Source organism: Rhea pennata, chromosome 7 (assembly GCF_028389875.1).
Source record: "Rhea pennata isolate bPtePen1 chromosome 7, bPtePen1.pri, whole genome shotgun sequence".
NCBI classification, from domain to species: Eukaryota; Metazoa; Chordata; class Aves; order Rheiformes; family Rheidae; genus Rhea; species Rhea pennata.
The window spans coordinates 23,361,485-23,377,704 of NC_084669.1; the positions used below are offsets into that span (position 1 = coordinate 23,361,485).

The 16,220-nt window shown below is 37.8% G+C and overlaps 1 protein-coding gene across 2 annotated transcripts in view; it reads left to right on the top strand.

Moving 5' to 3' along the window:
• The window catches only part of SEC24C (SEC24 homolog C, COPII coat complex component), a 40,269-nt gene that overhangs the window by 9,073 nt on the left and 14,976 nt on the right, over window positions 1-16,220 (top strand). Inside the window, exons 3-9 of one of the 2 annotated variants that reach the window (XM_062579950.1) lie at window positions 4,893-5,034; window positions 6,750-6,928; window positions 8,098-8,550; window positions 9,858-9,988; window positions 11,258-11,326; window positions 13,116-13,227; window positions 14,154-14,281. In XM_062579950.1, coding sequence (XP_062435934.1) covers window positions 4,893-5,034; window positions 6,750-6,928; window positions 8,098-8,550; window positions 9,858-9,988; window positions 11,258-11,326; window positions 13,116-13,227; window positions 14,154-14,281 — 1,214 coding nt within the window. The remainder of the gene's footprint in view (window positions 1-4,892; window positions 5,035-6,749; window positions 6,929-8,097; window positions 8,551-9,857; window positions 9,989-11,257; window positions 11,327-13,115; window positions 13,228-14,153; window positions 14,282-16,220) is intronic. The other variant, XM_062579951.1, reaches the window with a different exon arrangement.

The following is a 16,220-nucleotide window of genomic DNA, read 5'->3' on the forward strand; positions in this document are numbered from 1 at the left end:
AATGGAATGAAGAAGGATTAGTGTGGTATGCTAAAGAACAGGTTATTCAGCTACTCGGTCTTCCTCTTCTTTCCTTAATCTCTTCTTCCTTTCCCTGCAGTAAATCTCATCTAACAGCATTTTTAATCTGTGAATTTTGAACTGATTTCACAGAAGGTTTAAATTCTTATAGAAGTAATGAAAGTTGGTACTGGACAGATGAAAGAAAGCTTGCTTCCACAAGAAAGGCAGGCAGAGCTCAGATGTGGAGTGCTCTGTTAGCTGCAGTTCCAGCCAGGCGCTGTGTATACAGCCCCTGGCTAACTGGTGTTTCATTTTCAAGGAAGGAACAGGGAGAAACTGGACTGATTTCATCGAGGGAGAGGAGATTCAAGGAGGACAAAGATTACTGCACGTTTGTTGGAAACTTTTCATCAGTGATGTTACTTCAGAACAACTTGGTTTCTTGCTGTCATCAGTGTGATGAACTTCTAGCAACTGTTCAGGATGTCTGTGAAAAGAAACTGATAAACTTTTGTCTGATACTTCAAAAGTGGTCTGCAAGTCTGAAGGGCATTTCATTTTAAAAGAAGTAACTTTTTCTTTTGACTTCTGTTTTGCCTTTTTTGTTCGGTTTCAGAACAGCAGGAATTTAATTCATGGCAGTTCAGTAAGGACAGTAGCTAGCTTGGCACATAAGTGTACAAACTTTTGTGGACTGCAAATGCAGATCTTGTTCTTGCCAGTAGTGACTAAGGGATGGTGTCATGCTGTTGGTGACATGGTCTCATTTGGACACCAGGAGTGTATTGCACTGCTGTCAACATCATCTCTTTATTGATGTGTCAGGCAAAGGCTGGTCATGGTTTCTGCAGGAGGTTCCTCTTCCGTCTTTTCTTCTGATATTGTCCTTCTTAGTAGTAGAAGCTCTGTTAGCAGACTGTACTGAAGAAATCTAAGCTGCCAAGTTGCACACTTCATACCTATTCTTCTTGTACACTCAAGATTCCTGTCTTTATAAGAAAGGAATGTAAAATACTGTATAGTAGCACAGCAGTCAGAAGTTTACCTGCTGGTAGGTGCTGAATATGAGATCTGAGTGGGAAAAAGTGGAAGACAAGCAATATACTGTCAAAGCAGAGAACTAATAGCATGCAGCGAGAACTTAAGTACCGTGAAAGCACTGTCATTAATACAGATATACATTTTAACTTTTGCTGGAACATAACAAGTTTTTTAATATATTTTGACAAGCGTTTCATTACCAAGAACCTCATAAACATGATCAGGTATTGCTTTCTTAGTGGAAGCAGTTTAAAGAAGAGTCAAGAACGGAAGAGACTTTCAGAGGCTGTTTTTTTCTTCTGTTGTGTGCATGTTCCTTGGGTGATCAGTTCATGCTGATCAAACTGGCTTTTTTTCAAAGTCATTTGTCTCTTGTATCCCTCTCTCCAACATGCATGGCTTTTCAGGTCCTTGTAGTAAGACCTCTTATGGCTGCATGATGTAGAAGGAAGATAGTTTGTTCCAGAGGCACCAGAATTTGACAGGAATTTAGTGAACAGAGGTCTGAAAAGAGAACTGCCAGTGCTACTCTCCGACCTCAAAGTAGTTGTCTTAGGGATGTAGTTTAAAAATAACAGTAAAAAGGACTTTGAAGATGGAGTGGAGAAGTCTTGGGAGCAGATGCCATCCTCAGTCAGGAAGAGGTCCATCCTTCACATCTGATTTGGGTGACAAACCTTTACCTTCTAATTGATGGAAAGATGGAAGTGCTGTGTCAGTGATGATAGCCTCACTTGGGAACAGAAACAGAGTACTGTGCTTAGCCAAAAGTAGCTGCTGCTTACCAGTAAAATGTTAAAAAAACTGGGATGACTTTTTACCAGTCTTCTGTAGGAGACAGTTTTCCTTCTGACCAGATCATTGTAGTTGGAATTGCTACTGTACGGTTGTCTGAATATCAATGAGTTAGGTTGTTGCTGTATTTTATGTAGACTCGGTTTATGATACTAGTTGTGTTCATGTTAGTATATACAGTATATTGGTAGTGTACGTTATAGATGGTAGGACAGTGAGAGCGTGTAAACAATAAACAGCAAACGTGATGTGGATTTTTATGTACGTGGTATTTTCTGTGCTGTGTGGAATGTCTTCATCATTGGGAACGCTGTCTCTTGATGCTTTCTCTCTGGCTTGATTTACTGGTGTATTCTATCTTTCCAGGTTACTTCCCTTCCTTGGGGTTCCCTTCGAAGGGCTCTCCTGTTTCTCTCAACTCTGACACTTCTTCTCTTGCTCCTAATTTCATAGGTAAATAGTGTCCTTTCTATGAAAGTGTTTGTGCTGTGCTGCTCCTACTGTGGGGAAGAGGGTGGTTGTCTTAAGCAGCTTTTGTGCCAAGTTCCTGTTTAATACAGGTATTTATCTCAAAGGTGTGGGTATCTGATTATTCAGGCAGAGGTGGGTGACACTTCTCACTCTATTTGTAGGTAGCACTCCAACAACATAAATAGGATATGAAGAAACAATCCTAATAGAAAGCGCTTATGCTTGCAGATTCGTACATAAACTAATTTGTGACTAATATATTCCAAAAGCTGATTTCAAAACCTGAATTGGCCCATTCAGGCTCTGTCAGAGAGAAGCCTTAGCTTAAAAGCAAGGAGTCTTTCATTTGAGCAAGAACTGGAATGCAAAGTTTGACGTGATTGTAGTGCTCTCTAAAGCATTGCAACAAAGAAATCTCTCAACGTACCAGGATTTTGGTCTTGAAATTCATGAGATTTTTGCTAACCATAGATTCATTCTAAAGAAAAAAGAACTCTTTTGCTTTCTTGCATATTCCGTGGAAACCCAGTATATGTTTGGAATAATTATAAAAGCTGTGGCTTGAAGGAAGAAATACTTATTGCACAGCTAGCATTTCAGATATAAGAATTAGAAACAGTGCAAGAAATCATATTGTATTTTTTCTTCCTTCCACATAGTGGTGTTTTGCAAGAGCTGTTTCCAGTAGTGTCTGTTCATTTAGAATAGCAGGGAGTCAAATTGGGCCAAGTCCACATTTAATGATGAATGAGAGTCTCAAGGCTTTGAGTAAAATTGCAGATGTTTCAGAGTATGCTGTAATCAGCCTTCATTTTGAGGTCTGTGATGAGTATCTTGAAGGCATTGAAGGGGGAACTTCAGGCTTTCTTGAGGGTAATGAATCTTAAGATAATAAACCACTAGATACTCATAACTAACTGTTCAACTGAAGTTCTTCAGTAATTTTTTTTGGAGTAATTTATGGAAATGATTAAAGAAATTTGTGATAAGGACTAGAAAAAGAAGGCTAATGAATTTTTTTCTGAATTGCTCGTGTTTGTCAGATGTAAATTGTATGTATGTTAAAGTTGAAACAATTACATAAACTTAATGTAAAAAGGGAGAGATTAAAAAGAAGTTTATGAACCTTCCACAGATTGGATTAAATATGCTTTCAGAGACAAAGGGTTTAAATATGCTCAAAGACAAACAGTTTATGTGTACCATCAAGGCAAAGATATTCCAAAATAGTTGAAAATATATCGAATTAACATTAAAAGATATCACAAAAGACATTCAGAAATAGAAATGCCACAGAGACAACACACAAATGGTTAGAGATGAGGAAATGTTTGGCTGCAGGAATAATAAGATGTTATAACAACAGTTTAGAAAAGGCAGGATGTGAAAAGATGATGATACATAAAAATAATAAATTTCTTTTGAAGTAATTAATTCTAAGTCCCAGTGAAGCACAAAAGGAGAGTCAGAAAGACTTTTTAAAGAGAAATAGAAAATACTGGATAGTCATTCAAGTATGGTTAGTTTCTTGAATTTATTTCCATAAGCTGATTAAGACTTAAGTGTAGAGGATGAGACAAAAACATACATGAACTGAAACCTTTTGTTTTGGAGTAAAAATTGTGCTGCAGAATTGAGAAGCGGTTTCTCTTACGTACTTCCTATTTCATAATGATTCCTCCCAAGAAGGTCCGAGAGAGTCCCGTAACCTTGCCGTGCTGGCCACCCTCAGAGAGAGGCCGCAGAATGTGGATCTGCTCTCTTGATCTCGTGGTGGTTTGTTACATCAGGAGTCATCTGCATTTCACTGTACCTCATACACCAAATATCCCCTGTGGATAGCTGGCATGGTTATATGGTTCTAATAACCAGCATTTTTTAATGTGATTGTATTAAAATAATAGTTCTCTTTTTTTGGAAGTAGATGCTGCAGTTGCTCTGCTGGCATTGTATTATCCAGCACTGTGCAGTCTCTGGGAAGGGAGAGGACTTGATTCTGAGGCAAACGTGTCTGTGCTGTCACTGAACAAGTTCAATCTGAAAAATGAGAAAGCATTCCTGTGAATCTCCAACTGAGATGGGGGGGTCTGCTTTGACCCCCATTCTGTTGTTTAAACAGGTAGTAGGGTGTAATTTTAAATGCTGAGTATCTACTCAAAACCTATTTACTCTGCAGGTGGTGAAAACTGACCTGTTAAGAACATTAGATTCTATGTGAATACTTTCCTTGCTTTAGATTAAAAATAATTGGACTATTGGTGGAGAGGGACATTTAATATTTTACTGACAATGTGATAAAGATGCCTTTTGAAGATCCTCCACAATGCTTATTTTCTGATGATCTTTGATCTTTGTGGAGATGTGGTTAATGACACTGGCTATAAAACTATTTGTACTTTCAATTTTGCTACTACTAATATAACTGTACAGATAATTTGCTACCAGTGGAGTATTGACATGTTAGTTTGGCCATCACTAAACTTTTCTTGAATGCCTTCTTTCCTCCTCCCTTGACTTTTCACAGTAGCTAGTTCAAGCCTTTGAGTGTAATTATGGCTTGTATTTTTTTTCTTTGTTATTAGGTTCGTTAAGAGCCCCTCCAACCTCTGGAGCTCCCCCTTCAGCCTCTGGAGCATCTCTTCCTTCTGGCCACCCAGTATACAGTCAGTTTGGACAAGGAGATGTGCAGAATGGTATTCCAGCCTCAGCAGCCCAAATGCACAGGTACATACAAAAAGAACATATAGCAGAGGCCTGGCTTGGTAGATCTATGATGTGGAGAAGGGCGAAGGAAGTTAAATATGTTCTGTTTCTTAAAGAGTTTTTTTTTTTTCCTGGACTCTTGTTCTTTATCACAAGTTGTAAAAAGGCAGTAAAGAGATGCTGTTGAAATAATAGCAATCATAGTTTTAAAGATGGTGAGCCTTGTCAATTCTGCTTGCTTCAATATGAGCTGGGATTGACAAGTTTGTCAGAAACACAGATTATTAAAGCGTCCATAATACTGCTTTTTGAAAATCTAATCTTGCTTATCAGAATGACTTGCTATCCCATCCATCTGAGGATTCTGAGTTGCTCATGAAGACAAAATTGCTAGATTTTTCTGCTCTGTTTTATTTTTGGTGAGCACTGGCAGTGCATAGTAAACAAAAAGAATATGATTAGAATAAAGCAAGCCTAGAAAAGCGTTCTACTTGAAATCGTCCAATTGAAAATATAGTTGCTTAAATGTTTAATCTTAAATGTTAATTTGAAGGAGGTTCTGTACATCATTGACTCTATGCTTGAATATTTTATTTTGTAACATGGCAATCACTATGTGCAGTCACTGCCTACAGACAACTTCATTTGAACCTTACCATTCACAGTTATAGACAATCCAAGTGGTATGGAAAACTAGTCACTACAGATATGCCATTGCTTCCCTTTGCCAACCTTATTGAACAGTCATTTTTGCTGCTTGAGGACCATTTACAAGTAAATTATAGTAAATCCTGGACTTTCACAACCAGTTTTTGTCTTGAACATTGAAAGTACATTGATGTGCTGGGAATCTAAGACAAACCAAATACTTGTTTTTTTTCCTGCAATAGACATTAACTTTATTGCTTGTTTATTGTTTTGAAACAGTATTTTGCCATAGGGATATTTGTTAGAGAATGTGACTCTCTGCTGATGGAAAGATGTGAGCAGATTTCAGTGACTGTGATTGATCAAAGCCACTCCTTCAAGGCTTAGCTTTTCTTTACAGTAGTTGTTTTCCTGTGCAGAACTTTCAGACTCCTATAATCTGTCTTGTTTTAATACATTTGCACGTATATGGTGGTTATATTCAGTTCTTTGTGAGTCTGAATCTATCTGGAAAATGTTACTGTTTGTCATTACAGTAACTCTTTAATTCTCTTTTGGGTACCCTTCTGTCCATAGTGGATTCCTGAGTTATTTGTCTTCATCTAAAGGTCTTGGCATCTTCTTCGGAAAGATACAGCCATGACCTGTGGAGTGGAAGTGGCAGCAGTCCTTGTTGCGTAGTCCTTATTACTTTAGTTGGGAGGAAAGTGGTTGTCTTTTGTTTCCTCCTGGCTAAGCTTATCACTATCAGCTGGAGAGTCTGAATCCTTTGAGGAAGAGAGGCTGCTTGTGCAGGCTGGACTGTTGCTCATTCTCTAGTCTCTGCTGCAGTATTTCTGATTAGTTGCTACCACTAAAATAGAGTTGACAAAAAACATGCTATAAACGTAGCATTTGTATTTTAAGAACCAAAGACTTTTTGATGAAAGAGATTCACATCTGTGTAATTATTTTTCAGAAACTGAGCTATAGTGTTTAGTTTTTACTTCACGTAAGTAATTGAGACCCAGCTAGCATTTAAGTGGAATGGAGAATTGTAACTGCTTGTGTAATGAGGAATCCAGTGAAGTTCTCAACTTCCCTTGCAGGCCGCCTGCTTCTCAGCCATTTCTGCCAGGCTCGGCACCCACGCCGGTTAGCCAGCCGTCTACGTTCCAGCAATATGTTCCCCCCCCAGCCAGCACACAGCAGCTCAGCAATCAAATGGCAGGGATGACGATTGGCAGTACTTCAACATCTGTTCCTTCCCCAGCTGGACTGGGCTATGGTGAGGTTTTCTGGCTATAAAGATATTCTGTTGCTTTTCATCTGTGCTAGTAATTTCATAAGAGACTTGCTCTTGTTAGGCAGTTGCTCTTTTCCATGTGGTGACGGTAATTCTCTGGACATTAATGTGTACTGTAGTAAGCATTAGTTTTGTTTAGCTAATAGGGTCATCACTAGGGAAACGGAACTGAGACTTTTGTAGGGGATAAGGTAGGCAGTGCTCCAGCACATAAGGAGGAATATTGTTATACTCTTTCGCTACCTGACCAGATGAATCTTTGCGTGAAGCACAGAAGCAGTCTATCCCTAAGCAAACTATCAAAGAGTGTATACCTAGCTGCTGCTGTGGAACAACCCAGTCAAAGGGAAAAGAGTTCAGTAATTCAGAAGGGATTGAAATTGTGAATAGTCGAGTAAAGAGTTGTGCTGGAAGTTGGAAAGAAACATGCTTATACAAGTATAAATGGAATTTAGGCAGTGTGTTCTGTTGTTATTAGTTCTAGTACCTCTACTGTAAATAACATGATGTTTTTCAATAGTGAGGACCAGAATTGTTTTAATAAAATACTACTTATAAGCATCTGCCATACTCTAACATAGGCTTTATTTTTATAGGAAAACTAGGAGTAGGGGATATAGATATCTCTAGCCTTTGGCAATATTTGTCTAAAATTCTCCTCAGAAGCAATTCAGAGTAAATATACCAGATAGTAATTCCATGGTACTAAAGCCATTAAGCTGAAAGCTGTTGTTGATCTATAGACTCCAATTCATTGGGGAGCTTGAGATTCAAACTTAGTTCAGTTCAAGAAATCACTGGATGGACATGTGACTAGATGGACATGTGATTGTTCTTGTTTTGTGTACTTCTGGCTTTGCCCCTTTTTTCTGGCCTTTAATCCTGAAATGTATTCTACTTATGTAAAATAAGCTCAGACTTTGGGAGGAAATGGTGAAGTTTCAGATCCCTTGTTAGGGTAAATTTAAGGGAATATTCACTGCCAGTTTTTCTTTAATAAAACTGGAATGTCCATCTGAAGATGAGAAAGTGGTAGAGCTATTTTAGATGCCCTAGAGAAAATGGAATTTGTATCTTCTGAACTGTGTTTGGAAATAATTGTCTTAAGGATAGAGGCAAATGATGGTAATAACTTCTTTTCTTCTTATCAGGTTCCCCAACATCGGTTCCCCCAGTCTCAGGAAGCTTTACTGCAACGGGATCTGGTCTCTACACACCTTACACTGCGAGCCAAGGGCCCCCTCCTACTAGTGTGTCTCAAGGTCCTCCTTTGGCACAGCCTCCTTATTCTGGTCAACCAATATCGACTCAGCGCCTTCCTACTCAAGTCCCTGGTTTTGCCCCACCTCCCTCTTCTACAGGAATTGGACCTTCCTCTTACCCTCCTACTACAGGTGCCCCAAGGCCTTCTCCCATGCAAGGCCCACCGCTGCCTGGGCAGTCAGTTGCTGGACCACCAACATCCCAGCCTAATCATGTATCCTCACCACCACCTCCATCAGCCATGCCAGGGCCTCACCCAGGGCCTCCTCCCATGAGCAGTCTCCATGGACCACCTCCTCCCTCACACCCTCCTCAGCCAGGATACCAAATGCAACAAAACGGTGAGTATTCTCAGTTTAAGGGTTGTAAGTCAGATGTTTGTGCTGTGGATAGAGAACTAGAATTCAGGTTTGTACCTTGTAGACTCCTGGCTGCAATTTAAAGCTTCCCTGTGCTTTTGTCTGAAGGACAAATCCAAACTAAGCAGTAGGATGTGTTGTTCTCAGCTGCTTCTGATGTAGATTTTATTCGGACTAACATAACTACAAAAATTCTAGCTTGCTTCACCAGGAATTTGCTTGATATTTAGTACTGTAACACTACAAGAATTTCTGATCAGAACTGTAGTATGCACTTTGATATCTACAGTCTCATCTATTCAAAAGTAGAGATTTGAAATCCTGAAAGCATCACTTTCTTGTTTTTTAATTTGTGGCCAGCATTGCATGTACAATATGTATGGGAAAAGTTGGGATACATTGAAAAGGAATTGCTATTTTTCCTTCTTTAATTCACAAAACCAGACAAATCACAGAACTGTGTATTTTTCTCCTTGTAGAACTTTTTCACACTTCATATGTGATTAGAAGTAATGAATATCAATTAAACTTTCTGGATTATAAACAATTTTGGCTGTTTTTTCACCAATAATACTTAAAAATTGCTAAGAGAAAATAATCACCTGTAAGGATCTGGAATGAAAATTCTGTCCCCCGTGCAGCTTTGCAGAACTGGCCAGATAAACTATTTGTTCAAAACATCTGTCCATATTAAAAAGAACAGTAAAAACACTGATGGGATGAATGATGCAGTTTTTCCATAACAGACTAAAATTGTATGAAATAAAGAAATAATTTCTGACCATTACAAAACAAAAGAAATCATCACAAATGAAATTATTGCTGTGATTTCAGACAAGCCAAAACTGCCCAGGAAAACTTTTTGTGTGTAGTTCAGGAAATATGAGTCATTCATTGGCTGTTTTTTGTTAAGCTTTCTTGTTACACTTTATTAAGCTGTTCTGCAATTTAGACTGAATATTCATAGTGCAATTTACACATTATCTTAATGCAAATTTTAGTTCAGTTAGTCTAAAAATAGTTACATAGTCTAAAAATATATACTTCCCTGAAATAAGTATTTCTCAAGCCTAGTTTTAAGGAGGTATGTTCATTAGTTATTTATTGGATCACTGACAGAGATATACAGCTCTAAACTGAAGCACTGTGATAGATCTATCTAATCCTAATTAACTCAAAAGCAAGTAGTTTTCTATTTCTTCTTGATAATTGCAGGAAGAATGAGAAATGCCTAATGAGGAAATGACTAGTATTAGCCATTGTTTAATTCTAGTGTCCCTTTCTCTAAGGTTCCTTCGGACAGGCTAGGGGTCCACAACCAAACTATGGAGGAGCCTATCCAGGAACACCAAATTACGGAAGCCAGCCTGGACCACCACCTCCACCAAAACGCTTGGATCCTGATTCCATTCCTAGCCCTGTAAGCTTTCTTTGCTCTTACCAGTGTACACTCTTCCATAGTGTCTTTACATAAAATAGAATTGACAAGGACCAAAACTGAAAGCAGTTTCTCTTTCAAAAGAACGTCAGCCTATTTGATTATTTTTCTTTCCATGCATCCTGCTTCAGTCACTTGTTATGAACAAGCCAAGAATCCGAAGGTGTTTTGTGTAGGTTGTTTTTTTTATTTGTGACTAAAGAAAGGCACTGCATATGCAAATCACTGCTCTTAATTCCTCAGGTCTTTTTCCCTATTATCTTATGTTTTGGGAACTCCTGAGGGCTTTAAGCTTGTTTCACCATTTCCTGATTCTTGCTTACTGACTTTCCAAGGTGAATTTATTTCTGTTTTTGAGGGAATGATCTATGAATAAGTTCAAAGTAGGGTTCTTTGTACTGCTTTTCCTTTTTTCATCCTATAATTTGTCAAAAAGCTGGCTAGTGTTGCAGCCATTGAAGTCACGACACTACTTCAGACAAATAAGGGCAACTTCCAAATAAGGGTTATCATTCTGAAGCAGGGTTCTGAGAAAGGACAAGCAGTTATGTCTAATGATTAGTCGTGATGAGTAATACTAAGACTGGTGGAATTATTGCCATTAGTCTGCTTTGTTGCTCCTTCTGCTGCTCCCAGTTCTGTTCTGTCATTGTTTCAAAAGGCCACAATCGTTTGATATCAGTAAACCTTTTCCAAGATGATGCTTACAATCAGTTCACTTTAAAACTATATAAAAATAGTTTAGTCTTGAATTACTACTAAAATCTTTGGCACTATTCAGAAAAAGTCATGGATTATATGTTTAGACTCCAAGCTTAAATAAACTTACAAGTTTTATGACCTTATTTTTTAAAGGAATATAAGAAATCTTTAATTGCTTGGCTACTTCTTTTCTCTTCCGCTAAATGAGATCTCAAATGACTTGTATCAATTGCCTTCATTTTAGCATGTTCTTCAAGCATAAATTCTCAATTTCTAACAAAAACAAGCATGTGAGCCACTATGTCTGTTAGTAATGTGTACAGAGCCCAAGCCAAGTATCATGACAAAACTGATTTTTTGGGGATCAGTATATGCTGCAGGAGCAGGTGTATTTTTTCCTTTTGTCGCATAAACCGATGTCTAATGCATATATCTAATTCCAATGCTATAGGTTTGGGTAGAGAGAAGTAACACTGTTACTTTTTGTTTTATTATTCTCTCTTCTTTTTTTTGTGGCACTCTTTTTTTTTTTTTTTTTTTAAAAAAAAGCAACTTAATGAGCTGCCACCTCAGCAGAAACCCAGGCACAGAATAGATCCTGATGCAATTCCTAGTCCAGTAAGTGCTGTATATATCTGTCTACCGTAGTCTGTGTTGGTGACTATCTGTGCATGCCTGAAACATAAACCTCACCTCACTAACCCCTCCATCATTAATCCTTTATCCTTTCCTTGCTGTCTTCTACTTGCCTTATCAAAGTGTGTAACATAACATCACAAGAGGTTGTTAAATCTTCTCTTCTGTGATGAATGGTGAGGCAATAGAAAGCAGACAGTTTCAGAAACAGATCATGAAGAATGTTTCCCCTTCACTGTGTCTGATCCTTAAAATATCTCCGTCATCAGATTCCAATTGGCGTTTTCAGAGTGGAAGCTATCATATAATCGTCTGTATAAGGAGTCCCATGTTAACATACACACAGCATGAACTTTTGTAGTCTTGTTTCTTACCAGTTTTGAGCAGAATTTGATTACTGTTCTTGTTGACCTGCCAGTACTGGGCTAATGTTTTGAAGTTCTAGAAGTGAGAAGTAACTATTTGGTTTTGATGTTAATTCCTGATCCAAATTTTTAGTAGATTAATACAAGGCATGGGGAGCTATAAACATTCATTCATTATCTGTGCTCATACATAATTATTAAATTTTGAATTTGAAAATTTAATGATTATGTCTAGAGAGTAAAGAAAGAAAAAAGCAGCTACCTTTTGGATTGGAATTAAAAATAGATTAGAGTTGTTACCTGCATATCACTACTTCCTCGTTCAGTTGGCCAAAGTTGGCCATATGACAGGTACCAATAGTGGTGTTGCCAACATCAGTCTGTGTGTATTTTTCAGAGGGGACTAGATTTATTCTAGAGTGGTAATTATTCAATACTATGGCAGACTTTCAACTGGCAACTTGGAATATGTAATGTAGAGAGTAAAAGCTCTGCTGTACAGACTTTTGCATTTTGTAATATACTTTGAGGAAAGGCATGCGTGTTTGGTAGCAAAATACAGTAAGCAGAGTGATTGTTAGCTTTAATGCTTTGATTGTGTGTAACGTAACGTGGAAAAGGCATTTTAAAACTGTGTGTAACAACAATCTTCTGTTCTTATGCAAAATTCAGTGGGTATTTTAGTCAAAATGTTTTAATTGTTTAATGTATTTCCATGATCTTGAGTATATTTGTGTTAAAGTAGCAGTTGAAACACTAAGAAATTCACTTTTTTTTTCACTAGTTTTGTGACGTTCTAAGCTTGAATCATTAAGTCTGTTGCAGCTTCGCTTTTCAGATCCCCAGAATTCAAAGCATGAACTCTTGAGCACTGGAAAGCAATGATCACTTGAGCTTGAGCTTGCAAGCATCTGTCTTTAGGTCAGAGTTGCACTGATTAGAAGCCAATGCATATGAAAACACTGGGAACATAACACAGAGGAAAAATGAGAAAAGAAAAGAAAAGAAAAGATGTCATCTGTAGAACTTTACCCTGAGGCTTACGGAAGCTTTTGATTTTAATTTATCTAGGGCCAGTAAACAGAGAAATACTATCAAAAATTCCTTTCTTGGTCTGAGTTTGGGCTTTTATGAATCTAGATCAGACCTTAAAATACAGAATATGTTGCTGCTCAAAATCACTATTTGTGACTTCTGGTTTTTGTTGTTAAAATCACTTTATATTGTTCCAAATCAAACTGAGAGGTGACTGCTTGGCAAAACGCATTTGCTTTAGGCTTCTCATTTTTAGAGCTAGTAATGTTTGTCTCAGATCCCTTTTTCACTACCTTATAGATAAAAATCCATTATTCTGCAGTACTTTGAAACTAAGCCTCAAAAGATTAACATGGTATTTTCCATCATAGATTCAAGTGATTGAAGATGACAGAAATAACCGTGGATCAGAACCATTTGTCACTGGAGTGAGAGGGCAGGTCCCACCTCTTGTTACTACAAATTTCTTAGTCAAGGATCAAGGTAAAATATTGTTCCTTCTCTAAATAAACAAAAGAGACACAAACCCCAAAGACTCAGAGACAGAACTGTCTACATCTTTAGTTTTTAAAAAAAGGGGGAGGGAGGGGAGATAGGAAAAACTTGGGGGGTGATTTCAGGGGCTGAAGATATGTGATTTACCAACAAATTATTTTCAAATCCTGTGTTAATGTGATTTCAATTTATATTCTTCTGAATGTTTGGCAACTAGTAATTAATTACTAAGTAAAGACAATTGATGTTTTCTGAGGCAGGTACTTGGGACTAACTTTGGCAGGGCTATTGGAAAGCAATAAATGAAGCTGTGTTTGTAAAGCTGTATTGAAATAGTTTAGGACTGAAATGTACTAGCAATATCATGTGATTTGGACTGGAAGCATAGTGTATTGATAAATCATGAGTGAGAGGTCATTTGGTCTATGGGTTTCACAAAAAATGGATTTTATCTTTTTATTTGCATCATATCTATATGTACTAAAATCATTGCTACACTTCACTGTGAGTTTAAGATTAAAACCTTAGAATCCTATTCTGTGATCAAGTGCTTAACTTTTCAGCTAGAATTACACAGTCAAATATTAGAAGTGTTTGAGTTGAGATTGCTACCCACAGTATGTTTTAGTCTGTAAAAGGAGTGGAACAGAGTGCCTTACAGAGGATTAAGCTTATATGGAGTCAGGGTGACTTCTTTTGGATTAAGAGCTCTTATTCGTAGTTAATCATGAGGACAATAGTCTGCTTGGAATTCAAGTTTTAATTAGATTGACATTAACTGATTGTCTACTTGGCTTAGTTTGTACGGTTTGAACAGAATTCAAGGTATCTTCAGTTGTTTTGTCTTACATTTCAGCACAAGTTAAGTTTATATGCATCTGTGTGATTCTTATCTTTGTTTTTTTCCCTCCCAGGTAATGCAAGCCCTCGCTATATAAGATGCACATCTTACAATATTCCCTGCACCTCAGATATGGCCAAACAGTCCCAAGTTCCCCTAGCTGCTGTCATAAAACCATTGGCTACTCTGCCCCCAGAAGAGGTGAGAACTTTATGCGGAGTTAAGGCACTCTGAACTCCTCAGGAGAATTCTGTTAAATGCCCACATTTAAGAGATAAGCTGTTTAAATTTTGACAGAAGAAATGCTTAGCTAATGAAGATAAGTAAACATTTGTTCTCCAAGAAGGATGTGGTGTTAGATCTGTTAGAAAAATATTGCGTTCAAAATATTTAAAATTTTGATCACCATGATAATTTAAGCCTTTTTGCATTTAGTGTCTGGGTCAGGCAGTCTGATCAAAAGACTCAAGTACTAAGATGATGACAAAGGTATGGTACTTCCACTATATCTTATGTTCTTTTTCACCCTACACTTCTTAAATGACTACTAATAACTGAAACAGTCTTTTCTAGGAGGTCAAGCTATGGTATCAAGCAGCACTGGTTAAGTTGTCTAATGTGCGTGCACAGGCAGAGCACTGTGTGGGATGAGTGACAGCACAAGACTGAATACCATGCGCTGCTGAACTATTCTTATGTTTCTGCCTTTGCTGTGTGCAGCATTTATTTCCTTCTAAGTTCAATGTGTGGCTAGTTTTTTACATACTCTAGTTGTTGAAGACAAAAGCTGCTAGAGTACTACAGAGCTAGAAATTCTGTAAGAAGTACTTTGTATAGAGTCTTCTTACAGTTTAGTGTTAGCCTGCTTGAAGCAGTGACAAAAAGGCAAATGTGCCTGGTGTGAAATTTGAGTATATACACTGGCAGTACTCTGTGCCCTGTTGAACTTACCATTAGCATCTACTGAGGAAGGAACTATCGTCTAGATTTTTAAGTTTCTTGTGTTACTTTATTAATGTCCCTAAACTATGGTTTGGATTTTGAAAATCTGATTATGATAAAACTGAGTTGTGAAAATAATTCTTGTGTTGTGGTTGGAGTTTAAAAAGAGCACAATAGGTGAATGTGGTCTTAGTTTAGAATCTTGGAAGCTTGCAGAGCTGCGAATCTATACACAGGAAATATTATGAACATCTAGCTGTTTGCTCTTCTGGTGAGTTTATGCTCTGAACAAACAGTTTTGATAGCCAGAGAAAACAAGGCTAGGATCAGAAAACTGTCCTGGAGACCAGTCAGCTTCCAGCACTGGAAAGTTCCCTATAGCAAGGGCAAACTCCCTTTGTAGGGGCCCTTCTAACAGATGAAGGCTCAGCTGTTCAGAGCGATAAGACCCTGTAAATAGAGCTAAAGCTTAAAATATCAGAAATGAGAGGATAAATGTGACTGGTGAAAATACAATATTCAAATACATTTAGAATCTATAAAATTCAGCACCTATTTACCAGATACAGGTCTTTTGTCCTGTGTTAATGCATAATTTAGAAAGCAAGCTTTGGCATAGTAATACCTATTGCTTGGAGCCTCATCTGGGAGTAAGTGGTGTTAGTAACAGGTTATGTATGGTACTGTGCATGTTTATAGCACCTCTGGTAGTTTGTTTGTATGAATGCTGTTAGTGGAAAGGCTGAGGGGAAAAAAAGCTTATTTGTGGAAGCACAATACCAACATGACTTGGCAGTCAGAAAACCTGGAATTTTTTTGCCTTGAACAAGGTCAGCAAGGAGTAGGAGCTGAAAAAACATTGGCCACGAAAGCATGCTGCAGTAAGTGACTGAGAATGTGAGATTTAATACATCTGTGGACTGAAGGTGGTGGGGAGTGGCTGGGGCACTTGTGCAGTTTCTGCTTAAGGAGTATGCTCTTTCTTAAGCATGATCAGAAGTTTAGGGTTAGTGAGAGAACTATAATTTCCACTCTTCAGTGCCAGAAAGTTTAAAAGCAGCAGTTGAATTTCTTTTTGAGCTAGATTCTTAGTTATGGAAGGTGCTTTGAAGTATGAGTGAAGCTTATGGCTTGCAAAAGTTCTGTGTTAATCATTCTGAACTGCATGCTGCTCCTTCTAAGTCTGAGAAACTGCAGA